This window comes from Astatotilapia calliptera, chromosome 20 (genome assembly GCF_964374335.1).
Source record: "Astatotilapia calliptera chromosome 20, fAstCal68.1, whole genome shotgun sequence".
Taxonomy (NCBI): Eukaryota; Metazoa; Chordata; class Actinopteri; order Cichliformes; family Cichlidae; genus Astatotilapia; species Astatotilapia calliptera.
The window spans coordinates 13770175-13796177 of record NC_137441.1 but is presented as its reverse complement, the minus strand read 5'-3'; the positions used below and the strand labels follow the sequence as shown (position 1 = coordinate 13796177).

The following is a 26003-nucleotide window of genomic DNA, read 5'->3' as shown; positions in this document are numbered from 1 at the left end:
AGTTTGCAAGTCTGGAGCATTCAGGTGTGTACACATGGAGAAGGAGTTTTAAAAGTGGAAACATTCAAGTGAGTTACCAGTCTTCCCGCAAGTGAATCTCCCAACAAATTCACCCAAAGATCAGAAAGATGACAACAAACCCAAGACCTACATCTCAGACCTCAGGTAGCTTGTTAAATATTAAAGTTCATGACAGTACATTTAAAAAAAAAAAGAAAAAAAAGACTGAAGCTTGGCTCATTCAGAAAGGTTGCCAGTAGAAATAGACTTCTTTAAAAATAAAAAAGGAGAGGCAACAGTTTAGCTCAGAAGCAGGTGACCATATGAGTGCAGCAATGACTGAATGCAATCCCTTGCTACATGTCTTCCCCCCACACTCTCTCTCGTCACTGTGCTATTTAATAAAGGTTAAAAAGTAATTTAAAGAAATCTAAGCTCTAGATTTGTAAAGTTGCATGTGAACAAACCACAAGACCTGTGGAACAAATGACCAAGACCAAAGTGAAGATGGTTAGCCAAAATGCACAGCACCATACTTGGTGAAAATCAAATGCAGCGTATCACCTTCGAGGCACAGAGATGGAAGGGTGATGATTTGAGCTTGTTTTGCAGCCACGTGATGTGGGAACCTTGCAGTCACTGAGTCCACCATGAACTCATTCAATAGCAAAGTACTCTAGAGTCAAATGTGAGACCATCGGTCTGACAGCAAAAGATTGCTCCAACTTCGGTGATGCAACAAGACAATGATCTAACCTGATTGAAATACTCTGGTGGGACATTAAGAGAGCTGCATATAAAAAACAGCCCTCGAAACTCAATCAACTGAAGCGACCCTATAACGAAGAGTGGGACAAAAAGTGTTCATGACAACATAAGAGACTGAACAAAGTCACAGAGAACAAGATTCAGATTATTGTTAATAAAGTTGGTTGTACACACTACTGAATTACATGGTACACACAGGTTTTCACTCACCGCTTCTGGATTCTGGGTTAATTTTTGTTAAATAAATAATAACATGGTTTATTATGTCATGTGTTATTTTTCTGAGGTTAAATTTAAATAATTTTAGAAACTGGTAAAAACTAGGTGGTGCTTTTTTTATTATTATGTCCTGATATGTAAAACCTTAGAACTGAATGAGGGTCTATTTTCTTTTTCACACATCCATAGCTTGAACCTCTTCACACAATTTAGTACACTGAACAATGATCGGCAGAGGGGCCGTGATTCAGGCTGTAAGACGAGCAACACCGGTCTATATCAAATATCACAGAATCTACAGGTGTTGAAACCATAAACAATAGTGTGTGTCCAAGTCACCTACTGACCTATTAATGTATTTCCTGCTGTGACCTGAAGTGATCTATATAGCCATGAACACATCACTGAGCATATTTTTGGACCACATAATGTTTAAAATGCTGTAAACAAATTTATTGCAAGCAAAAATAAATTATGTCAAAATATATCTCAGTCTATATGAGACCTTTTTAAAGCAATACAACCAGTGCATCGTCATCATCACCAGCACATTTTCAAAATAACAAGCATAATTAAAACGTTTTCACCAGTGTTCAGAATTACACTGCAGACAGAGGGGACTATTATCCAAGCAGCAGACAGCAATGCACAAGATTATTACAAATAAGAAAACAAAAGCAGCAATAAATCAAATCAAGTTCTCAGCACTTTAAAAGACTAAGAACACAGGCAGCATGGCGTGTCTGATCAGTGTGACAGCTCCCTGGAGTCGTAGTCCTCGATAAATTTCTCCATTGCTTCTACGCAGCGTTTGCCGATGTCCCGGAGGTTCTGCTGTAAAGAGGACTGGATGGGACGCTCCAGAGATGGATCCTTTTTAATCAGCATCTTTACTACAAAGCCAAACATTTCACACTCCTGATAGTACACCTGAAAGACAAATGCAATCATGGTTTTAGGACAAAGAGGGGGACAAAGTGGGATTGTTGGAGGAAAGGAAGAGTGCATTTTCAATTACATTGAATGGATTATTCCACCGAAATGCTCGCACGCTGACTGCTCACAATCTATATGTGCGCACACGTGTGCGTACAGAGTTCTGTGGACATTTTTGCATCAGCTACCTGTTGCCAGACTGTTTTTTTCTTGCAGTGCTTCTATAATCCTGCAACCATGGAGATATGAAAAGCAAGAGGCCATCTTTTCCGTCAAGTGGGTGGAAGCACGCGTACACTCTCTCATACAAACACAGATAAGCAGAACCTCAAGTGACGTCTGTCACATTGAAGGCGGCATTAAAGCACGTTGCCTGTGATACAGGTGAGCCGGCCTCACTTTACATTGAGGATCAATTAGAGAAATAAAAATAAGAATAACGAGAAAGAATAACACCATCTATCATGTAAAATTGTGAATAAAACCTTCTTTGTCAGGCCTGGCAAAGAGAAGCCAGTAATGAGACTCATGTTGCCTCTGGCTCTGCATTTCAAATCTAATGTTTATACTACAACAAACAAATCTTTTTTCCTTGTCTCACGTCTCCTGGCGCTTTCCTCAGATCTTCCCTCTGTCACTCTCGCTCTAATCCCGGCTTTTCTTATCTTTACTTTTCTGTTTATAGCTACCCCTTCTCCCAACACGTGTATGTGCGTGTGAATGTGCATGTGTGTGTGAGTGTAAGGGCACTCCATCCACCTCATCTATCTCTTTCCTCTTCTGTTGGATGGCTCTGTCTCGTGCCGCCGTCTGGCTCACAGTTGAAGGGAGCTCCCTCTCTCCGCTTCGTTCTTTGCTTTTTGTCCCCTTGTGATCTCTCTCCCTGCTTTGATTCCTGTTGCTCTGGCGAATCAGAAATTGAAATAAAAGGGAGAAAGAAAGAAAGCAAAGGGAAGAAAAACAAGAAAATTAGAGGCAGCAGTTGGGCTGTAGTATTCAGATAGTTAGCCAATGACATGGAAGCAAACACTGATGATGAACGAGCTGCTTATGACCGGTAGATAATAAAGCGTAGCGCCACATGTTAACTTTTAACACAGAGGCAAGCAAATTCTTCATTTGTCAACTCTTCTGACTGAGTTCAGGGGCAGAAATACACAACAAAGAAGTGCAGTTCAGTAATGGCCACACTTGTACTCACAATTAAGAAGAAAGAAAGTGTACTTTATTGGTCCCCGTGGGGAAAATCCCTCTCTGCATTTAACCCATTCACTCAGTGAAGCAGTGGGCAGCCATTGGGCGCCCGGGGAGCAGTGTGTAGGGACGGTACCTTGCTCAGGGGTACCTCAGGGTAGCTGTTCAGGGGAATCGAACCCCCGACCTTCCGATCATGGGGCCACCACTCTACCTAAACAACCCGCAGAAAAAGACGCAGTGAAGAGCAAAACTTCAAGTGACTGTTGAGTAACTTTTTAAATGTCGCTTTAAAAGGTCTCTCTGGTGATGCCCAGCTCTTCTTCCCCACCCAACCCAAAAAAATAAATAAAAGACAATATAATGATAGAAACTCAATCATAACAAGTGTATATGGCTTTTTACTTAATTAGCTGTTAATGTGAATTTAAAAAAGAATCTACAAAGAAACTTGCACTAGAGAGAGAACAACAGCCTCTAACCAGAAGTCTTGCAAAGTGGTGACCCCAAACTACAGGTCTATAAACACCAACATTTCCACCTCTTCCCTTTTCACTTCAACTTCACTGCAGCAGCAACCAGCTGTGATTCATCATGTGCTGCTCTGCTCCATGCTGTGCTTAGGTCAGCCAAGAGATTTATGCAACTATTTGATTTCAGGCCTTTCTGCAGCACCTGGGCTTTCTGCATTTGAGTCTACGCCCTGAGCTCACGTTGGATGAGCAAACAAACACACCATCTACCCGGACACCCACATGTTACTTTCTTTAATTGATCGATAAACAGGGGCAGGGGGGAATCTTGCTCTTTACTTCGAAAATGTGCATTTTTCAGCTCTTTCTGGCATTGTAGAGCAGGAGATTAATGAGGAAAACGGTGTGCAGATAATATGATGATGAAAAGAGCTGCAAGTGGAAGCCCTTATTTGCAACAAACACATGACAGAAAACCAAAGATTCACACTATGGCTTAATCTATTGATTCTTTTTTTAGATCATTATTATCAACTAAGCTGCCAGTTTTGACTGTAATAACTCAATCGACATACAAAATATTAAAAAACTGAATAGCAAGAGCTTCACAATGTAAAACAACACAAGAAAACGCTTTTAAATACTAATTTTTGTCTCAAAAAATACTCCCAAATTTATAACAAAGTTAAATGTATAAGTAATATTCTCACATTTGAGATGGTAGCAACAGTTATTTCACATTATTGGTCCAGTTGCTAATTAATAGTCTTTAAAAAGACAAATTAAGTAAGTGTGGCAATAGTTTTTATATATATATATATATATATAGCAGAGCACCATTCTTACAGGTGAACTTACGGTGAACTGCATGTCCTTGTCTCTGCTGGAGGAGGACCTTGAAGTGAAAGGTCTAGTAGCTGGAAAAACAGAAAAAACACGAGGTCAACACAGAACAGAAGGCGGAAAGAAATGTTATGTCCACTATCTTATACCAAATCGGGCCCCCTTTTTTTCCTATTCCCAGAGTACCCTATCTTTTAGTCGTCATTTACGCTATTCTTATGCCTCCTTCTGCTTTGTTTTGTTTTTTTTGTTCTAAGTATCAGGATCTGGAATCAGAGAAAGTTTTGGCAGAATCTGCTGACATTTATGTGATTTTGGACTGCATTGTTTGGCTGCAGCGTCCCTATGTGAGGCAATAGCTTTGTCATGGCTCATTATATACCGCTGGCTAGTCGCTCCCTCTCTTTTTCCTCTCTCTCGCACTCATATATACACACAAATCAGCGATGAGTCACCATCATTGCACCATCACTCAGGCGCGCACACACACACTAACAAAAAAAAAAAAAAAAACCTGTTCAGTACTCACACATACACAAACACACACCTCCACAGTGCTGCAGTGTGCACGCAGATACAGTGCCTGCGTGCAAAATAAAAACATACAGTAGCTCACCCGTTAAACAGAAACAAAGCATACCGCTTTATACTAACAACAAAACAGGAAACGTGGACTTCACAGTTAGTGTTAAAACTGAGCGGAACATGACCACAAGATATTTTAAACCTCTGCCATTTACTTCCTATGTCACAAAATGATGAAGTAAGTAATTAATCTGTTCTATCTGACTAACTAAATCACACAGTTACACTGTCAGCAGGCCATATGACATAATCCATCTATTGAGTCCAATAAAAGTTCCTTAGTTATCAGCATTATGTAACGTTGGTTTGTTGCTACCAGAGTGTGACTACCTACCAACCAGCAGATACACAATGAGCAAATGCCCTCCAAATATTTGTAATGCAAAGTGCTTCTGAATATGTGCGTCTGCCTCTGCTTGCCTATACTGCCACCCAGTGGTTATTTTATAGAGCAAAGAGGGACGTGTACAGCTTGTGCAGTACACTGTGGATTATGTGTGAACATGATAAGAAATCCAGGAGGGAAAGGCAATGACAGTGACATCTTTTTCATGTTTACAGCGCTTGATTTCTCGTTGTGTCAGAGGGTTATTTGTTTCATCGAGTGGTTTGTAGTGTTTTTCTAGCTCTGCCATGTGCCTGACCACTATTTACAAGTACAAAAGAGCCTGTTCTCCCACTGACGGTGCTGAAAATAAATGGCGTGGCCATAAAGAAAGCTGACATCTAAAGATATCCGATTGCTGAACGTCATATTCCTTGACTGCGATTTTCCACTTGACTACAAGAATTTTGTCCCAATTAGCCACAGTATCTCCAAATAAATCCATACAGCTTAACACCATGTGGTTTGCAATATTTCAAACATGATTGTTTGGACATTAAATAGTAATGACTTCAGACTTTCATAGCTTACACTGTATTTTACCATCAGTGTTATTTAATGCGCACCTTCTGATAGTCACAAACTAAAGTTTAAAGTTTAAAGATGTAAAAAAAAAAAAAGCTTTTGTTTAAGATTTCCATCATATGGAAATCAAGCAAGAAGAATACTGGAAGCTGAATTATTAATAACAGTCGAATTTGTTCCACGCCAAAGTCTTTAAGACATGTCTTTATGGGCCTCACGTATATTTTTTATGACCTTCACATGTAATAAACACCTTGCACAAGTCCTGACTTTATGTCTGTGTAACTGTTTAAATAAAACAAAGGCAGTGTGTTTGTGTGCTATAACCGTCTGTATTATCACAGACCTCTTCTGTAGAACTTACTGTTTTCTTGCTTTGGAGATGAGCTTCCTTCGGTGCTCTCTCTCCGCTTGTACTTCTCCTTCTCCTGCTCCTTCAGCCTGACCCTTTCCTTCAGTGGAATGTGGTGAAGTTTAGAATGGAAGTGATCTCTCCGGTGGACGTAAGCCCAGTGGCTCGTGTGGTGGTGCCGCTGGGTGCCAAAGCCGGCTTTGTGGAATGCATGGTCATCCCTTGTAAAACTGCATCATTTAGGGGGTTTAAAAAAGATGTCAGAGCAGACAAAATGATTCTCAGGCTAGGTATCAGTACTCCCAGTTCCCACCTAGGCATTCTTACCGAGGCTTGTGGAACCGCCCTGCAAACTTTGGTTTGTAAGAAGTGGACAACCATGCCCTCGGTCTGGATGGACTTCGCACTCTTCTGATCGCCCTCTTCTCATCCTGAATTGACAGGGGTTACCCAAGTCATCACAATCTGGTGTTTTACAAGAACAATCTATAAAGCTTTTTGGTTTTTGTTATTAAACACGATGTACCTTAGCCGGAGACACAGTGTTGTCGGTAGCCCTTTTGTCAGTGGAGTCATCACTGTGTTCCTTGTACCGCTGTGACACTGACCCCTGAAGACAGCATCACAGTTAATCACAGTTATAAGGGTGTTACATAAAAGTAGGACATGATTTTATAAGAGATGAATTAGTCTGGGAAATAATAAATTCCTAAATATTTGACATTTAAGCTTCTTATATTTGCAGCATTTTAACTAAAATTAAATCTATATACTAAAATGAGATTGACGTGACTAAATTTTCTAAGTGGACAAACAAGTTGATTATAATAATGATAATTATTATTATTAGTAACAAACGCCACTCCCTAAGAAGAAGTAATAGTAATGGATTAAGTATCTCCACGCGGAGCTTTAAACACAATGTCATCTATCCGGAACACTTTCGATTTCGTTTTTGGAGTTCTGAGATCAGGACAGGAAAACCTTGCTATACCACATTCAATCAAACATTTCACACATTTAAGGGGGGGAAAGACTCTTGTAGGTGAAATAAAATATTGACGCTTATTTGTATCACTGGCTTTCTGGAAAATTAACAAGATTTTAAATAGTGCCCCTGTGCTTACAAACGAGTCTTCCTTCCTGTTATATTTGGAGTTTTTCAGATATCGCAGCAGTACTGCTTGTGTCATTTCCTGACATTTTGATTCCTTTATTCTTATTGGAAATGATTGGAAATAAAAAAAGGAAAGGTCAGTCGAGTCTACGACACTCAAAGCATGCGCACAAGACGTGCATTTTGACAGCTTACAGTTTGTAACTCATAATTCCGAGGGGTTTTTGCACGTTTGTTTCTTTTACCTTGCTTTCCTGTGTGGTTTGGGGTCGTGCTTGATCCATTTCTGCCCCTCTGCAGAGTCTGGCTTATCTTTATGAATGACACGCGGACTTTTATTTCTCTTTGCGTCCAACAAACCAGGAAGCGGCGTCTGAGCTCTCAAATGAATCCCGAGTGTCCATATGTCAAGTGAACCTTTTGCATTTCCAGCTCTCGCACGCTGTAAGAGTTGGCCTGCAGCTGGTAAAAAGGGTTTAGCGTGCAGTTACTTATTTCACATTGTCCACAAATATCCTGCGTGCCCTTAGTTAATCGTGCTCGGAAAAGCGCAACATGTTTTCACTTCCTTTTTGTAAAATGACCCAATCAGGTTGAGCCTACGGTCGCACAGGCTTATCAAAAACAGAAGAAAAAAAAAGAAAGAAAGAAAATCGGGCGTTTCTCCTGAAACCACGCAGGCGCAGTCCATGTATTATATGCATGTGAACGACTCTAAACCCTTAGATTATCAGGATTTACAAACTGATAAATGATAAGACGTGGTCTGACACACACAAATAGTTGTAATGGGGGGGAAAAGTCAGTAACAGTAACCATTTCCTGCCTTACTGTTTTTAGGGGCTGTTAACATCTGTACTGACAACTTTTTCAAAGTAATGAAAATGAAATTTGATGTGTGGATTGAAGAAGTATAAGTAAAAGCTGCAGCTTTTCTCCAGTTTTGTGCAGTTCTACATGCACAAAGCTGGAAAAGGCTGCAGCTGCATTTCTAAAGACGCAGGTGTTCATAAGTCCACAAAAAGATAAACTGGCTACAAATGAAGGAACTTCGGGAATGTTGCTGCTCTACCTTTGTGTGGATATTCTGCAAAGATCACACTATGAAAAAAAGAATCCTTGCAGTGCAGGTAGAGCTTTTGCTGGGTGTCATAACGCAGGAGGCAGTATACACCCTCAACAAGTCACGAGTCCATCTGAGCAAACTGCTGAACTCTTTATTTAGTGGTCACCATACACAAATAAAGGAAACCACTCTGCTCGAAAAGAAAAAAATATACATCATTATCCCAATTTAGCAAAAGACCATCTGGATGATCTGCAACCATTCTGGGAAAGTGTGGACAGAACGATGAGACAAAAGTTTTTGGGCATATGCACAGTACTGTGTTTAGAGTAAAACAGAGACATGTTCACAGATCAGCACCTAACCCTTCTCCCAGCAGTGAAGCATGACTGAGGGAATATCATAGTTTGAGGCTGTTTTGCTACCTCAGAGCCCTTTGCATTCAGAGAGTGAACAAAGTATTCAAAATCAGCATAGCAGTTCACGACCTTAAGCTTAGCACAGACTGGGTAATGGGACAAGCATTTGAACTACAGAACACAAGTAGAATGCTTGAAATAAGCCAGCCAAGATATCCCAGAAATAGTGATAAACTGAAATGTAAGTGTCAGGGAAAATCTGATTGAGATTATTGCTGACGTTCTAAAAATTAGCCAACTAAATTTTACACGTCATATGTCAAGCTTGCACTGGAAACTCCCTATCTACCTACCTACCTACTTACCTCCCTCCCTCCCTACCTACCTCACTACCTACCTATCTATCTGCCTGTAGATTTGTACTAAGAAGATTACGTTTAGAGGTTTACTAGAAGTGAGAACATTTTGTCTCTCAGGTACAAGGAATTTTATGATGTATTCAAAGAATCGCTGTGGTATACTGACATCCTTCCTCTGAAATTTAGTGTTCCTCTCTCCACCCACTGTCCCCACCCATCCCACTTCTTCCTGCCTGAAGAGAAAGAGGGACAGAGACGGACAGAGGGAACATAATTAAAAGCAGACACCTTTAAGATGCCTTGGAGAACTGTAGTATTTTACTCTTTTTCTTCAGCGGACCGTGGCGGACTTAAAACATTTATCTGAGGCCCATTTACAAAGGTAAGCCTGAAAAAAAATACAAGACACTAAAGCTTCTGGGACTGTGTTTTGTGCTTCTGCTGTTGGGTGTTTGGGGTTGACAACTTGTTGGAGCAGGTTTTTCTTCTTGTCAGGTGAGTAATACTAATTGTTCAGTGTGAATGCTGGGCTGTGCTCGACACGCCAGCACAGCCTTTTGTCTTGTGGCAATAGGAAGAGACGCTTTTTGTACAAAACTAATAATTTCTGAAAAACCAAAACTGTTTCCTGGTGTCAGCTGTCTATCTTGCAAAGGTACAATTAGTTTTAGTGGATGAGGTGGGAGGAGAGGGGGAAACAAAAGGTAAACACAGTGTTGACCGCTTTCAGTTTTTAGTTTTTAACATTCTGTTCTTAATTTATCTTGTTTGTTTTTCTTTCTTTTACAGGATCAAAACTAGAGTCATCTTAGTGATATTGACGCTCAACTTTTTTTTTTAAAGTGCGGGATTTCCTGAAAAGACATGAGGTAAGGATATAAAGAGTGCTTATAGGATCATGAGAATATCAGCTGAGAGACTATACTTGATGATGTTGTACATTTTTCTAATCCAATACAAGACAAAAAAGAAAAACACTACATTCTACTCCTGTCTGTGACATTTTAAAGAATGTGTAAAGTAAAGTATGTTTACTGGGAGCATTTTCCTCACACGTTAATGTTTACAACAGCTGGTCAGCTGTTCTATCATGAATATAGGACAATGACAAAAAAAAGAGAAAGGTTAACTGTTAGTTACACAGTGATAAGTTATTTTTAGTTTTTCTTTAAAAAGTTGTCTTTTACAGGGTGCAAACTCTCCCAAGAGCGCAAATTTTGCAGGAGTTTAATTTGCAGTGCCAGGCATTGGCTGCTAATAGCTACAGAGGCTTTAAACGGGAGTTTGAGGTAACTCTTAAGTCTAAAGCTTGAAATGCAAACAGATTTATGATTGTGCTTTCATGCATGTTAATGTCTGTGGGTCCATGCAGGAGCTCAGTGAAGTTGGAAAAGATCTCCCCACCAGGGCTGGGGACTCTGAGGTCAACAGGGAAAAGAACAGATACCCATTCATTTTACCGTGTAAGTGCAATGCCTCTTATAATACAAAGAATAACAAGAATGCGTAGCAACATTTCAAACTTTTGTCTGTTTTTCCACATCTGGTTGTAGATGATCACTGTCGGGTCAGGCTCTCTGTTCAAAACTCCTATCCACACACCGACTACATCAATGCAAACTTTGTGCCTGTAAGATCTCATTTACTTCCTCAACTTCAATCACTTCTTCCTACCTACATCTGTCTGCACCTGTTGTTAAATGTGTGCCTGCATTCAGGGTGGAGGATCAGAAAGAGACTTCATTTGCACCCAGGGTCCTTTGCCCAACACCATAGCTGACTTCTGGAGGATGGTGTGGGAGCAAAACGTCAGGATTGTTGTCATGGTGACAGCTCTGAAACACAAAGACATAGTGAGAGACACTTACTCATTTTGTGTTTGTGTGTGTGTGTGTGTGTGTCTGTGTGTGTGTGTGTGTGTGTGTGTGTGTGTGTGTCTGTGTGTGTGTGTGTGTGTGTGTGTGTGTGTGTGTGTGTGTGTGTGTGTGTGTGTGTGTGTGTGTGTGTGTGTGAAGCTTATTTTATTGTTACATTAGAACTTCAAAAAAACAAACAAACCATTTATTTATTCATTTCTTGAATAAATAAATAAATGGTATATAAAGACTAAAAAGATAAATTAATATGTAGGCAATTTATTTATTTATGACATTCAGTGTTGTATGCCAAATTATTTAATTAAAACAAAGTGAAAATAAACCATGTACAACTTAAAAATTAAATCGATTGTTTATCTATATAATTTTTTAATATGCTCAGACTTTTACCTATGTTGCAAAGAAGAATGACCCAAACTTACATATAAATCTGTGCACTGTTTTAGCTAAAAGTACATTAAATATTCAGCAAATGGAAAAGTATGTGGACCACAGGATTAATGGCATTAGCGGCAGATAATATGACGTCCAGTCTATAATATAATTAGACTGATAGTTGGAGCTGATCAGTTAATGCAGGTAACCTGGTTATTCTAGAGGATTCACATTCACTTACATAGATAAAGAGGACATTTGCTCTAAACTTATCAATTCATTCTTTGTGTGCAGGTTTTCTGTGACAAGTACTGGCCACTGGACCCAGGGACAGTTTATCATGGACTCATCCAAGTCACAACAGTGACTCGCAAACAAGGGCCAGATTATTTTATCACCACCATTAACCTCCGGCATGTAAGTGAAAGACGCATGCATTATGCTCTGTGCCCTCTTTAACCTGCCGCAGCGTACTCCTGTGTGCATTGACCATACCTGTAATCCATCAAAGAGATAAACGCTTATGGTGTTTGTGTTTCAGAGAGACTGTCCAACAGACAGGATAATCACACACTATTACTACCCCTCCTGGCCTGACAGGGGAGTCCCTAAGAGCCCATCTACTCTCTGCGTCTTCACTGAGCATGTGCGGCAGCATTTGGAAACCATTCCTCGTATGGGACCGGCTGTGGTGCACTGCAGGTGTGACCTCTAACAATGTCTTTGTCAGTATTGTTCTTGTCGTTTATAATGAATTATCAGTCAAATGGTGAATTGTTTTTGTGATTTCAGTGCAGGTATTGGCCGGACAGGAACATTTGTAACACTGCTCTGGCTGCAACAACTGTGTGCGAGGGGTATCCGGCCAGATATCAAGGCTGCTGTGCAGGACCTTCGTCTGCATCGAATGTGGATGGTCCAGACTCTGGTCAGTCCTTCTTTTCATATTTTATAAATTGATCAGATGTTCTGTCTTTTAGATCTTGATCTGAAAATGAAAGCTACGCCAGATTAAATTGATTGTCTGGTTAAAATATAAAGTACAAGTAAAATGGAAATACTTAAGTACAAGTACAGCCTAACTGCAGCTAAACGAAGTACTTTCTGTACGCCCCAAGTCTGCTCACCTGTACAAGGTCATCAAACATAAGAAATCTAATGTCATAGATTATTAATATTAAATTAATCTTGATATGTAATGAGGCATTGCAAGTATTAAAATACATACTTGTATTTATTACTAATCTGCACATTTTGCGCACTTTTGAGTCATGCCAAATATAAGGATGAGCATCCACATAATTTTCCCATTGTTCTGTGTCTATTCAGGAGCAGTACGTGTTTGTTCATCAGTGTCTGTTACACTGGCTCAGTGGAGGAACCTCAGCATGGTGAGCATGGTGGAAGTGTATCATTTATCTCTGTATTGTATTGCGACTTCTAAGTGGGAACTTGTTGTTTATAGGAGCTCACAGATCCAGAGAGCCAGTTTAAATGCCAACAACGACATCCAGGATCGGCCTAAGAGCTCCTCAGCACGGAGAGCGCGATCGGGGAGGAGCCACCGTCACCAACCCCGACAGAAACCTGCAGCTGACCCACCACAGAACACAATGCAGCAGATTTTAAACCCGGGCAACCTACTGAGGCGATTACTTCCTTCCTCTTCACTGCTCAATCCAGCCACACACTTCAACTGAACAGGCATGCTGGAAGATGTATATATGTAAAGAAAGACTACATAAAAAATTTTGCCATCATACATCAGCTCAGACAGAAGGACGTGTATACTGTATGCGGTCGGGCCCTGCAGGCAGAAAACTGGCCTGACAACATGCAGATAAAAGAAAGAGCAGCTTCTATCATCATTAGAAGAGAATGAATTCAAGGAAGAAGAAATCAGGTCAAACCTGTTACCCTACCTATCGTGGCAAAAAAATATTGAGGCTGGTACCTGTATATACTGGCACATACTACAAGTTACTGACAAAATATTTAATGTTAGCACAGCATGTCTTTCTATCTCATTTTTAAAGTTTTTATTTTTATTGTGACTACTGATAAAGTGCCATTGTAAGATGACTTTTATTCAGCTCTTTGTTTTTCCTGAAAAATCATTGTGCATCATCTTATAATCACACAATGCAGGCTATCGGTACTTAAAGACGCATGTGCAGACTTCATACTGGACTGGCTAGAAAGGCAGACACATGGTATAGTGGCTGTACAAAAAGGTCATGTTTCAAAAAACACCCAGGCACTGCCATTCTCCTTAGATGAACCTATTACAGTACATGAAGGAGGCATGAGTTTTGTACATTATAGAACATTAACAGCTAACCCACTTTTTTAGAGTCTTTCACCTCTCCTGTAATAGACATGTATAATACAACAGATGCCTCGTCAGGTGAATTTTAGGAAGAAAAGAAGGTCCAGCAGCAGTCAGCATCCAAAACCGCACCTCCAGCGTGTAGCAAATGCGAGCAGAGCAGTGACGCATTGTTGCAATCAAAACAGGAGCAGATTAAAGTCCTCCTATTTGATGCTGCTGAGCGAGTCCGACAGGTGGTGCTGCGGTTTAAGCAAACAATGTAAGTCACCTCCCAATTCAGAGTGTGTGCATTAAAACTCAGTTCCAGACAGGCAAGAGTAAAACACAAAGAACTCCCACAACTTGAAAATGAACTCTTAGCCTACGTTTGGCTACTTAATGCAGTTTTAATACCACTGAGGTATTCACTGTGACACTTAATAGTGACCAAGGCAAAAGAGGAAAACTAAAGCAACAAAAAAGAGATGTCTAAGAAAAGCAGCATAGCGCAGGCCAACCCCAGTGAAAATATATATATGAAATATATTACAGGTTAAAACAAAACAGGAAAGAAAATTATTATTAAGCTGTTCCAGACTGTTGGTAAAGAGAACCAACAGTTAAAAATAACACTTAAATTAGAGTTCAGGTCCAATAAAAAGATTAGATACTAAATCCTTTGGCCAAAACAAAAAAAAAATGATTGCCTCAGTAAGACAAACAATCTATTGGTTGTACGTGTATTTACAGTCCGTATGTGTGAGATATGCTGACACATAATGAAAATAAACATATACAATACATGCCACCCTTAAAGACCACAGGAGGGTGTGAGAGTATACAAAACTACTCATAAAGAGCAATCAAAGGCTTGGTGAAGAAAGAAGAGCTGAGTTCGTTTTTCATTCTCCTTCAGTCCAACTAGTGCACGTTCTCGGACATGTTAATGGCTTCCTGGATTTCACGAACAACAAGGATGCGGGCGAGCATCTGCTCCAGCTGTTCTTTTGGGATTGGCTGAGTTGAGTACCAGATGGGGCTATTTGGAGCCACCACGGGCTCAGGTGTCAGGTAGAAGGTGTCATTACGACCTTTAGCACTCTGTGGACTGAAAGAGACAAAGAGGACATGGTGAGGACATTTTCAGGAAACGCTTCATATAACAAATCAAAGTTTCGTTTTATTCCCCCCCTTACAAAAAAAAAAAAAACTGCATACAATTCTTTTCTGTGTGGGAACAGAGGCAAAAGGTTTAGTGGTGAGGATTGCTTTCACAACAGATTTTTACCTTTTAACAGGACAGCAGGTAAGATTAAACTTGTCCAGAGTACCTTATATGCTCAAAACAGTACACAACAATGTCCACAATCTTAAATTTAGTAATATGTCAAATAAATTAAATAAGCTAAATTAACCAAGTGTAACACACTGTGTCACAATCAGAACAGTGGAGAGGCACAGGTGTACTCTCGCTTCTCTGGTAAACCTTAAGAGGAACCAGAACGTCAGTAGCTCATCTGGCTCATGATCTGATCACAATTCTCATGAATATGTGAAGTACAGAAAGAAAAATAAGTTTTGTTGTCATTGGTTGGCTGTACTGCATGGACTAATAATGATTAAAAGCCCAGAGTAGTTAAGGAGTCTAGCACAACAGTCATCCCCAGTCACCTCTGGCAAATGTACATTAAAAAAAAAAAAAATCCCCTGGAGTTTATGCTCGGTGTGGGGTCAGTTTGAAATCCAGGCATTAATCTTGTGAATTACGGTACACATACTGATTACAGAGCACAGTTTGGGATCATACAACTGCAAATTTTGAAAGTCCATAAATACAAAAAAGACAATATCCATACAGCCCCTTGAATCCAAGAATTTTCACCATTTCCTGAAATAAAAAAGGTACCAAAATCACATATTAATGTGATATTAATAACATAACATTTGTTAACAATGGAGTGCCACTGCAATGTAATGCCAACGAAAGCCAAACATTTGTAGCTTTTATCACTGGTAATGCTCAAAAGTAGGAAACAAAAAATTAGTCACCTTTTGGAGAGAAGAGCAAGAGAAAAGTTATATAGCATATATATATTTTGTCAGTTGCCTAGCAACAGTGTTCTCACACCTTTAAGAACCTCAGCACAAACTGCTCTATATACTCCGCTTCCCATATGATTAACAGAAATGCAGTTTTATTTAAAGGAGGCAACCACTAACCACGGCCAGAGTGAAAAAGCATGAAAAGCACCACATTGTTTAAAATGTATTTACTTTTTACTGGTTGCATAGATTATCTCTTTGAGGTAACATTTTACACTTCTTAATATCTCATTCACCGATTCCCTTCAGTGTCCTTCATAGTGTTTTGCATTTACCATTTGAAGAGGTAGAAATCATAGAGTTTGATGGGGCACCGCAGTGGGTTCTCAGGGTCCTCAAGCTGCTCTGAGTACATATCATCTGTCACTGAAAAAAAAAAAAAAGTGTTCATACAGTCTCCATTAGTTTGTCCTTAGAATCAAGGTTTCCTGTGAAATGCAGCACAAATGCAATCCCAGCATGCTCTTACCTTTCTGCCCTATGAACCTTTCTGTCGACTTTAGGTATCTAATGCTGGTGCTCTTATCTTTAGGATTGTTGGGACTCTTCCGGGTGTGCCTGAGCACCTTTGAAAAGGCGACTTTTAGATGCTGATCCACTGTTTTCAGGTGGAAATACCTGTAGAAACAGAAAAAAAAAAAGGAATTGCAAGCAACCATGAAGCCAGTACAGGAGGGTGCAGAATCTCGTTTAGTATTTTGTAGCTCTGTGGGTTAAGAGTTATTTGTGCTGTAGATGAAGAGTATCTCTTATTTACAGGGGTTTATCATGCCCACTTAAGCATGAGACAACCACATAAAGTTACTCCAGTAAGCATAACACTTCAGAGCACCTAACTTGGTACTCACTTGGTATTGAAGAACATTAAAGTTGTTAGCAGTGTCGAGGGAGAATGAGCTCCTAGTTGTTTACATTCCCACAACATCTCCTCTGTCACATGACTGGGAATAACATAACCTGTCAGGAGAGGGCAAAGAACACATTAGAGCAGCGGTCCCCAACCTTTTTTGCGCCACGGACCGGTTTATGCCCGACAATATTTTCACGGACTGGCCTTTAAGGTGTCGCGGATAAATACAACAAAATAAAACTAGTACCGGTATCGAAAAAAAGAAGATTTATTCATAACACACGTGAAAAGACCCAGGAAAACAGAGTTAACGATAGAAACGATGACAAAATAACGCTGAAAACCGATAAAATCCTGAAAACCATACATTTCACACCTGAGCCTCAACTCTCGCGGCCCGTACCAAACGACTCACGGACCGGTACCGGTCCGAGGCCCGGGGGTTGGGGACCGCTGCATTAGAGGACCTGTGTGGTCTTTTTTAAAAAAAAAAATTTTTAAAACAAAAAAGGTGCTTCATCGCCTTATAACCACCACGAACAAAACTTTATGGTAACTGCAATTAGAAAGTTTATAGATCTAAGAAACAAACCCCAGATCAACAGTTAGAAAGAAACCTAAACATAGTATTTATTAACGCTAACTGCTCCAAAGTTGGAGGTCTGGAACTTAAAAAATAAACTGAATTGCCACCTTACATTTACATGCTTTGCCAATCAGTGAAGTTACAAATTACACTGACATCTGATCAGAATTTAAATCTACCTTCAATTAAGAGTTCAAAAGGAACTGAATCGAGATCTTTCAGCAGACAAACATTTGATCAATAAAACTGATTCTGACAAAACATGAAGTTGAAGCCATGACACACAACAAAGCTTCAAATATGAATTTTCCAGAAAAGAAGCTATAAATACTTGAAATTGATGTAGCAAAAAAATTCTATACAATCCACATACCTATCATCTTACTATGTGACTTAAGGCAGCGGTCTCCAACCTTTTTTGCGCCACGGACCGGTTTATGTCCGACAATATTTTCACGGACCGGCCTTTAATGTGTCGCGGATAAATACAACAAAATAAAACTAGTACCGGTACCGAAAAAAAGAAGATTTAGTCATAACACACGTGAAAAGTTCCAGGAAAACTGAGTTAACAATCAAAACGATAACAAAATAACGCTGAAAACCGATAAAAACCCTGAAAACCATACATTTCACACCTGAGCCTCAACTCTCGCGGCCTTTTACCAAACGACTCCGAGGCCCGGGGGTTGGGGACCGCTGACTTGAGGTCACCATGTCACCTTTCTCTTATACATTTAAAAATTGTAATGTATAACACCATAATGCATAACAATATGATGGTCCAGTGAAGCTGACTTGGATTTAAAATAGCATCACTTCATTTTATTCTAAACATCGTTTTCAATTGAATGACCAATTCACTACTCTGGTGGGCAAGCATGGCTCCATTGTAACGGCCAATAGTGGACAGTTGGCAGTACTGCGGGGCAAGAGGTTTATTGACTCTCTTGAATCTCAAGCCAAGACTACTTATGTAAATTTTATGGAATAAATATTCTGTTCTGGCAGCTTTATTCAAGTCCATAAAAGTGGCGACATCTCTCACACAGATGCAGTTTGTTGACATCTACGTGTAAAGAATCTATCACCGGGATAAAAGCTTTCAAGGTGTGTACATCTACATGTATTTTGATCTGGATGGGTAAATAATTCTGTCATGTGAGAGGTGAAGAACAAGAAATTTTTCAGAATTAACGCAAAGGTAAGCGCTACATAGCTAGCTCAACCCCCCCCCCCAAAAAAAAAACTACAACACATAAATCTTACATTTTGTTGAGTTGAGAAAAGTTACACTAGGATTCATTTGTCACATTAATGTCGTGTCATAACAGTAAAGCTGACTGAGTGTTTTTCCAACGTCAGGTAGATCATTGCTACAGTTTACATGAGCCACCACTGACAGTCTGGGTTGCTGTGGAGAAGCAGGGATTGGTGCAATTTGACCTGTCGGTGCCATACTCTACACCATTCTGGCAGCTATAAACAAATGTTGCTTAATGCATCCGATAGCCCAAAGTCCCACAGAAGAGGTCAAGGGACCGCACAGGACCATTTTGCCTGCCAGGTGGACAAGTACCTGCTCTGACATCACATGAAAACTATGGATTAGAATGTTGTAACAATAAACAGAACAGAGATCAGACTTTTAAAATAACAAGCATCTGTATGTAGAACATCTTGTTAGGTATATTTAGGGCTGCTCGATTATGGCAAAAATGATAATCACGATTATTTTCACTGAAATTGAGATCACGATTATTTGACGATATTTATTTAACCCTTTAAGACCTACTATAGAACCAAGTCCACCAGAGCTTATATTTTTTTTTTTACATGCTGTAGTGCCATTTGTGGGAGCATTTCAAGTTGCTATACATCAATACAACTGTTATAGCCCATATTTTAATAATATGTATGCATTAAGTCCATAGTAATTACATAAATTGCAAAAAAGTGCAATAAACTACAAAAAAATTTGAAAATCGCTTTTGTTTTGTTTACATATATTTCTACTTGGAGAAATTTAAGAGGCTTATCCCTCAAAACTTTAAATACAATAAAGTTGCAAAAAATAGTTTCCCACCACAGGAAATTTATTTTGAGTGTCTTCATAGTTTTATTTTGGAGATACAGCAATTTTTATATACTGCAGGAAAAACAAAAAACAATCCTATGATGCAGATTTGCAAAGAAAACAGCATGTGCATCATTTCACTGTGGGAAGTGTTACAAACAGCTGATAGGAACGGCAAAGCGTGTTTCTGGAATATTATGTTTTTGTTCCTGCAAGCGCTTTTTATGCAATTTTTGCAAAGCTTTATGTGGAACGAAACCGTGACCGAGGACAAGCTGATGGCATAAGATGTAAGTACAACTCCTCCGGTTTCATATGCAAAACAAATTATTGCGCTAGCTTACACGGTTCAGGTTCTACAGGGATTTAAAAATAGTTACACAAAACGGAGCGTGCTGCTCTGACCGGCTTTAAAGGGTTAACAATGACTTTAAAAAAATAATATAAAATAGTGTGCAACACCACTGAAGTTTTTTTTTTTTAAACTCTCTTTTCAACCAACAGCAGTCACTCTCCAAATAACTTCTGCTTAGCTTTCCGAGCTTCCCTCGGGTCCTCTTAATCAGCGGTCTCCAACCTTTTTTGCGCCACGGACCGGTTTATGCCCGACAATATTTTCACGGACCGGCCTTTAAGGTGTCGCGGATAAATTAGGGAGGGGCTAATAATCGGCTCAGTCATTTTTAATGATCGTTGAAAGCCCAGATCGTAATCGTGATTAAAATTCGATTAATTGAGCAGCCCTAGGTATATTACATTCTGCTCTTAACATGACCACAGCAGCAGTTAAATTAATATGCAGTTCACGTCAGAGCCTGTATGATATATCTGTTGATTTTTGCTAGGTTTTAATATATCACTATCAGCATTTATAACAACCAATAAATAAAAATGAAAAATGTAAAGAAGAGATATGAAGAAAATGCTGTGTGTTTATTATGTTGCATAGCTTATCCACCAGAGGGCACTCTGCCATTTGCCCTGTTAGAAAAATATACTTGGAACACTGCAAACAACAACCAGCTGATCTTAATGTATTGATCAGAGCCTAAACGACTAGTCCCGTGACGAAGTTAAGCTTATTTTTAAACTGCACTGTGATCTTATCTTAGTAAAGACTCATAAGTAACTGCACATAACAAATATTTGGGAAATATGTTTATGATTTGTGAAAAAAAAAAAATTGGCTGACAGATTATTAAATCACCAAATAGGGGTATCGGTCTTAAAAGATCCTGTATTAGTCAAGCTCTAGTTCAGGGTTTCTGCCAGTGTGCTGCAAGCCTGGCAGGTCCCTGAGCCTAAGTAAATACAGACACACTAGAACCGTTTGCACTACACTGAGCTTTTCTAGACATTACCAAACAGAAAAAATGCAAATGTCAGATGAGACATTAAGCTGTCTTTACACCACCACCTCATTAGTGCAAAATCTGTGTAACGTCCAATTGCACCCATGTGAGAAAAGCACAAGTAATTGTCTGGAAAATTTACACCAAGCCAAGGAGGCACTGTGCACTGACTCATGCACGCTCTTTCACCTAATCCAAACAAAGGATTCCAATAGTGAGAATGTATCTGAAGCAGATTATCTTCTGCTGTGCTACCCGTGAGATATAGCAACTTTGTATATTATCCCAGGCTGATTCTCTGACACCATCCTGAGTTCATGTGTGAAAACAGCTGAGCTTTGGTAAACACGTGCTGCTCTCACCTAGTGGATGGACAGATGGCCTCCAAGGCTCCAGGATCTGGTGTAGACTCTGAGCAAAGCGGGTGTAGTACTGATCTGAGAAAATGTCATCCACACGACCATTATCAAACATGTACTGTAAGAAGAAAAAAGAAAAAAGGAGGAGTCAATTGTATTAACACACCAGATAAAGATCAACAAATATTTAACGGGTGAAGATATGAAGATAAGGGGCAAGCCTGCACAGTGAACTTACTTTTTGTATGCACAGAAAAACATAGTAAAGAACATCAGCCTCATAAGTCTCCCCTTCCAGTCCCCGGGCCTCTGTTGTCATCAAAGAGAGACCCATACAGAGCTCAGCAACTGCACATGACACCAAATCCTCCTGAAAACGCAGGGCCTGCCGTCCTAAAATACACAAAACAAAAAAAGTGACTGGGAATAAAAAAAAAAGAAAGAAAAGGAAATGGCAACACATGCCTTATCTAAACATTTTAACTCATGTATAATCATTGGGTATGCACACTTACTGCCAATTGGCGCAAGTTTATTTTTGTCTGATTTGTCCAATTCTGCATTTTTACGCTGAGCCCAAAGCCGCCACACCTCCAGCCCCTCCTCTGGCTTCAAAGTAGCAGGCAGCAGCAGTTCCTGCACCTGCACCTGCTGCTGGCCTTGACCATCTACCTCTGCTACAACTGTCTGACCCTGCATAGGCATAAGCACATAAACAATGTTATCTCAATCACTGAGGACTACCATATCTACATTTCAAAGTGAAAATAAACATAGCTGAATACCTGTGTTATTACCTGTAGCTGCTGTGCGTCCTGTCCTGTCAACCCCTGTGTATGCAGCACCTGCTGCTGTGGGTCCCAAATAAGGGACTGTGTAGCATTTGAGTAGCCCTGTACTGCCACGGGGATGTGGATGTTTCCATTCATCAACTGAGCAGGGAACAGTGTGTTTGCGGCCAGCGTGTGCACCACTTCTTCCTGGCTTCCCATGGCTCCAGAGCTTGTTATGCTGGAAACAGCCTGTGCTGTCTGGCTTTGGCTGGCAGGGATTTTCAGCTTGTCATTTTCAATAGTAACTTGTGTTGGCATTGTTGTAGTGTTTGTTCCCGCAACTTGCACTGTTCCATAAGCCTCCTGTGGGATGGCAATATGCGTTACCTGCTCACGGCCTCCAGATGCAGTGGGTGCAGAATACACAGGGATGGTCCAGGTCTCCCCTGTGGGACTGGTAATAGTACCTGTGGCACTGTAAAGGTGGGAGCTGTCCACAGTTAGGAGGTCTGGCCGCAGAGATACATAACTTTGCTGCTGACCTTGTGCCTGAGGGATAGCCAGGACTGTGGCTACCTGCTGGGCAGGTAGGGCATAGGAAACAGTGATGGGCATGTCCACTTTACGCTTCTTAGCTGGCTGGAGGACACCTGCCCCCTGAGATGTGGCAACTGTAGTTCCCATTACTCTCCTCTCTGCACTGTCTTGATGCTGGGTGGGAGAGAGGGCCCCCACTGTCTGAATTTGGATCTGCTGTCCCCCTGCAACAGCTGCCACCAACTGCGCTTGCAGCTAATACCAGTGTAAAGATGAAAAATATTAAATTCAAAGTGACTGACTAAATATTTGCAATCCTGAGAATTTGTTTTGTACTTACTTGTTGGTGCTGCTCTTCTGTAAGCTCCCCAGACTGAATCAGCTGTGCAGTAGTCACACCTTGTAGCTGTTGATGGGAGCCAGAGGGCACTTGAAGAACCTGGCCCAGCATCTGACCTTGCTGCTGACCCTGGATCTGCACCTGAAAATAAAAGCCAGCAGTTCGGGAAATTAATTATTAACAAGTTTAATGATATACACAGCACAAAGACCTAATAGAAGTACAGACCTGTACTATCTGCTGCTCTGTATTCTGTTGCACAGGCTGCTGCTGAGACGTGTTCTCCTGTATCTGTTGCTGCTGTGGCTGGACCTGCACCTGCACCTGCATCAGAAAGCAGTCCAATCTTCATTTTTTAATCTTTTTAAAGACTGGGTTTTAATCATTTAGAGTAGTTATTTACCGGACATGCCAGCTCAAGCAATGACCCTGCCACCTCTGTGCTGTCTGTGTAGATGCAGTTAGTCTCTTGCTGGTACACCATAGTAGTGGTAGTGGTTGTAGTGTCTCCGCTTTGTTGGCTGAACTCTTGCAGGGCGTCTGGACCTTTGCTGGCCAGGGACTCCAGGAACTCCTTCATGCGATGCTGAGGAATGCTACGAGCTTTCTGCCTAACTAGCTCCTCATAGGAGCCTGTACCGTCCAGTGAGTTATTCATCGCTGCTGACAGTTTTCTCTCCTGTGAAGGAAAGTTAATTTAATTTAGCACAGTTTTAAATCAAAGCCCATTAACAGTAACATGAACAGAAATTTCAGTAACGCTTGACAACACAGATGTACTAAAGATCATCCTTTTTTTCAGCCGCTCCCTCTTGGGGTGGCCAAAGCAGAGTATCTTCCTCCATCTAACCATAGTCCTTGCATCCCCCTCCACCACACCAATGCCCTGCATGTTCTCCCTCACTTTAGCCATGAATCTTGTCTATGGTCCTCCCCTTTTCCTCCCATCTGGCAGCTCCATACTGAATATCCTTTATCCTGTCTACCAACTATTCCTCTGCACATGTCCAAACCACCTCTCCAACTTTGCCTCTTGAATCACTCATTTCTGATCCCGTCCTTCAGTGCCAGTGTCTCCAAACCATCCATCATAGCAGATGTCACAGCCATCTTGTAATTCTTGTCTTTTACTCTTCCTTCTATCATAAATCCTGTGCTCTCTTCTTCATTTCAATGGTGCATTGTCCCTTGCTTTGGATGGTACACCACAGGTATATAAACCTATCCACCTTTACTGCATCTCCTCCTTGCAGCTTCATCTTTTCATCTGTCTCCCCCTCATTCACACATATGTAGTCCATCTTCCTTGAACTGCCTTTCATTCCTCTTCTCTCCAGATCATACCTCCACCGGTTTCCTGCTCTCACTACAAATGTCGTCTGCCATCACAGTGCACGGAGACTCTTGCCTGACCTCATCTGTCAGCCTGTCCATCACCAGTGCAAACCGTCTCTATTACGTCGTGATCAACTCCTTCAAGGTAAACACCCTATAGTGCTCTTTCGTGGGATGAAGTCATAGAGCTGCTCGCCGATGGTCCCTCTCTTTAACAGAGCTTCAACAACTCTTTCCCGTATCTTCAAAGTACGGCCTATCATGTTTATCCCTTTTATATTTTACAGCTTTGCACATCACCCTTATTCTTAAAATCGGTACAATACACTTCTCCATTCATTTCTCAAATGCATTAAATACAGAAGATGATAATCGCTGCGCTGGCATCGGTTTCACTAGTGTTTACAAACTGACCTACAGCTCACTGTCCAGCTGCAGCGCACAGCGATAGTAATAGGAAAGGGTTAATTCTGACTGACTGAAAACGAGCTGGGACAAAAGCGCGGTCACTTTCCAAATCTGATGCAGTATTCAAGCCACCGATGGAAAGCGCTGCATAAGGAAAAGATGCAAGTTTTAAACAGTAACTGTGTTATTATTAAACGTATGGGTCGATATTTTGAAAGCAGCCAATCTAACAGCTGATTACACAAGGCGCTAGGTTAGCCAGGTGCACTGCTAACTAGCCGCGTGTTGTTTGCAAATCAGATGCAGTCACAGCTGTGTTTGGAAACGCGTATAAACGCCACCGTGCACACAAACAGGCACACGTCGGCATCCACGCAGGCGACATCTAAACAGGAAGCAGCGGCAGCTCGGCTAGCTCTCTTGTATCGGTAACGTTACACCGACTACATTTTTTCTGTTTTCTCTAAAGCCAGCAGGCTAACGTTAGCGGGCGCGTTAGCTACCTCTCTTCCTCAACCGGGCCGAGGTCTGAGCCGCTTCTCTGCCCTCGAAACGCCACTCCTCTTACAACAAGCAGGAAATCGAAGTGATTTCGGTGTTTTCTGTGGCTGGGTTATTCTTTATTTCCCCTCGATTTTCGTTAGATGGTTAGCTGCAGTTTTTCTTTCTGTAGACCACTCATATTTCGTTGGGCGCCATCTTACAACAGTACCCTCAGACCAATAAGCAAACGAGTTGCAACTCGGTCGTGCTATCGCGGGATCTCCTCTTCAAGATATCGCGGTAACTGACACTTCTAGGGTTGTCTGTTAAAGGCGACACACACAGTGGAGGTAGCTGGCAAGATCAAGTAGATGTCAGTCCACCTTAAAACACAGTTATACCAGACAGACGCTCCTAGTGGTTCACTGGCTTCTCAATCTTTTAAGGTGGTCCCACGGAGATGTGCTGAATACCTGGGTGGTATTCAGAGGGCTCTGGGCAACTGAGGGTTAATTCCCACGCACTGCTCTTCAGCATGGTCTGCTGCTCCCACACGGACATTTGTTATGGACCACATCTTCTTAATTGTATGCTTCAGTTTTCTCTTACTAGAAAAGTGGAGGAGAATGAAGGTTGGAGTCTGTACCAATACATAACATCCTTTTACTTTTTATACTACTTTGCTTGGTTAGTGTGTCTTATAGTGAGACAGTGGTCAAAGGCTAGATGGGTTCAAGGTGGTGATGGGATTACATCAGGAATTGGCTCTCTTTATTTGCAGTGATGATGGACAGGTTGACAAATTAGGTCAGGAGTCTCCGTGGACTATGTTTTCAGATGGAAGAAGAATATCCAGGAAGGCGAGAGCTGCAGGTGGCAGGATTGAAGATGCTAAGATCGGGAGTGACCAGGATGGACAAGATTAGAAATGAGCACATAAGAGGGACAACTCGGGTTAAGCAGTTTGGTGATAAAGAGGCAAGGCTGAGATGGTTTGGACATGTGAAGAGGAAGGACAGTGGCTATACTGGACAATGGATGCTGAATATGCTTCCC

General features: G+C 40.9%; 3 protein-coding genes across 9 annotated transcripts; 1 reads left to right on the top strand and 2 right to left on the bottom strand.

The window, feature by feature from the left end:
* Positions 1–1418: 1418 nt before the first annotated feature.
* On the bottom strand, positions 1419–8456 carry LOC145423071 (uncharacterized). 4 transcript variants are annotated; one of them, XM_080295183.1, is made up of 8 exons: positions 7643–8037; positions 6807–6890; positions 6608–6711; positions 6293–6510; positions 4437–4507; positions 3254–3331; positions 2683–2826; positions 1419–1917 (listed from the first exon to the last, which is right to left on the bottom strand). In XM_080295183.1, exons 1-8 carry the CDS (start codon positions 7679–7681, stop codon positions 1735–1737), a joined length of 921 nt encoding a protein of 306 aa, XP_080151309.1. In that variant the 5' UTR covers positions 7682–8037; the 3' UTR covers positions 1419–1734. The 4 variants fall into 4 exon arrangements, with proteins under 4 accessions (XP_080151309.1, XP_080151310.1, XP_080151311.1 ...); XM_080295184.1 differs by having other exon boundaries at positions 4449–4507; XM_080295185.1 differs by lacking the exon at positions 3254–3331 and having other exon boundaries at positions 7643–8456.
* A 941-nt stretch (positions 8457–9397) lies between these two features.
* Positions 9398–13515, top strand: LOC145423070 (receptor-type tyrosine-protein phosphatase V-like). Of its 3 annotated transcripts, none has more exons than XM_080295181.1 (11): positions 9398–9563; positions 9971–10050; positions 10371–10470; positions 10554–10644; positions 10735–10811; positions 10900–11034; positions 11728–11850; positions 11975–12135; positions 12226–12361; positions 12763–12824; positions 12902–13515. In XM_080295181.1, exons 2-11 carry the CDS (start codon positions 10046–10048, stop codon positions 13131–13133), a joined length of 1122 nt encoding a protein of 373 aa, XP_080151307.1. In that variant the 5' UTR covers positions 9398–9563; positions 9971–10045; the 3' UTR covers positions 13134–13515. The 3 variants fall into 3 exon arrangements, with proteins under 3 accessions (XP_080151307.1, XP_080151306.1, XP_080151308.1); XM_080295180.1 differs by having other exon boundaries at positions 12899–13515; XM_080295182.1 differs by lacking the exon at positions 10371–10470 and having other exon boundaries at positions 9424–9563; positions 10554–10642; positions 12899–13515.
* A 134-nt stretch (positions 13516–13649) lies between these two features.
* Positions 13650–25201, bottom strand: LOC145423068 (transcriptional regulator QRICH1-like). Of its 2 annotated transcripts, none has more exons than XM_080295177.1 (12): positions 24968–25201; positions 23125–23400; positions 22950–23045; positions 22722–22862; positions 21857–22636; positions 21587–21764; positions 21310–21464; positions 21075–21189; positions 16696–16804; positions 16317–16465; positions 16123–16213; positions 13650–14852 (listed from the first exon to the last, which is right to left on the bottom strand). In XM_080295177.1, the coding sequence occupies exons 2-12, from the start codon at positions 23377–23379 to the stop codon at positions 14666–14668; spliced, it is 2256 nt and encodes a 751-aa protein (XP_080151303.1). In that variant the 5' UTR covers positions 23380–23400; positions 24968–25201; the 3' UTR covers positions 13650–14665. The 2 variants fall into 2 exon arrangements, with proteins under 2 accessions (XP_080151303.1, XP_080151304.1); XM_080295178.1 differs by having other exon boundaries at positions 21869–22636.
* Positions 25202–26003: the final 802 nt, after the last annotated feature.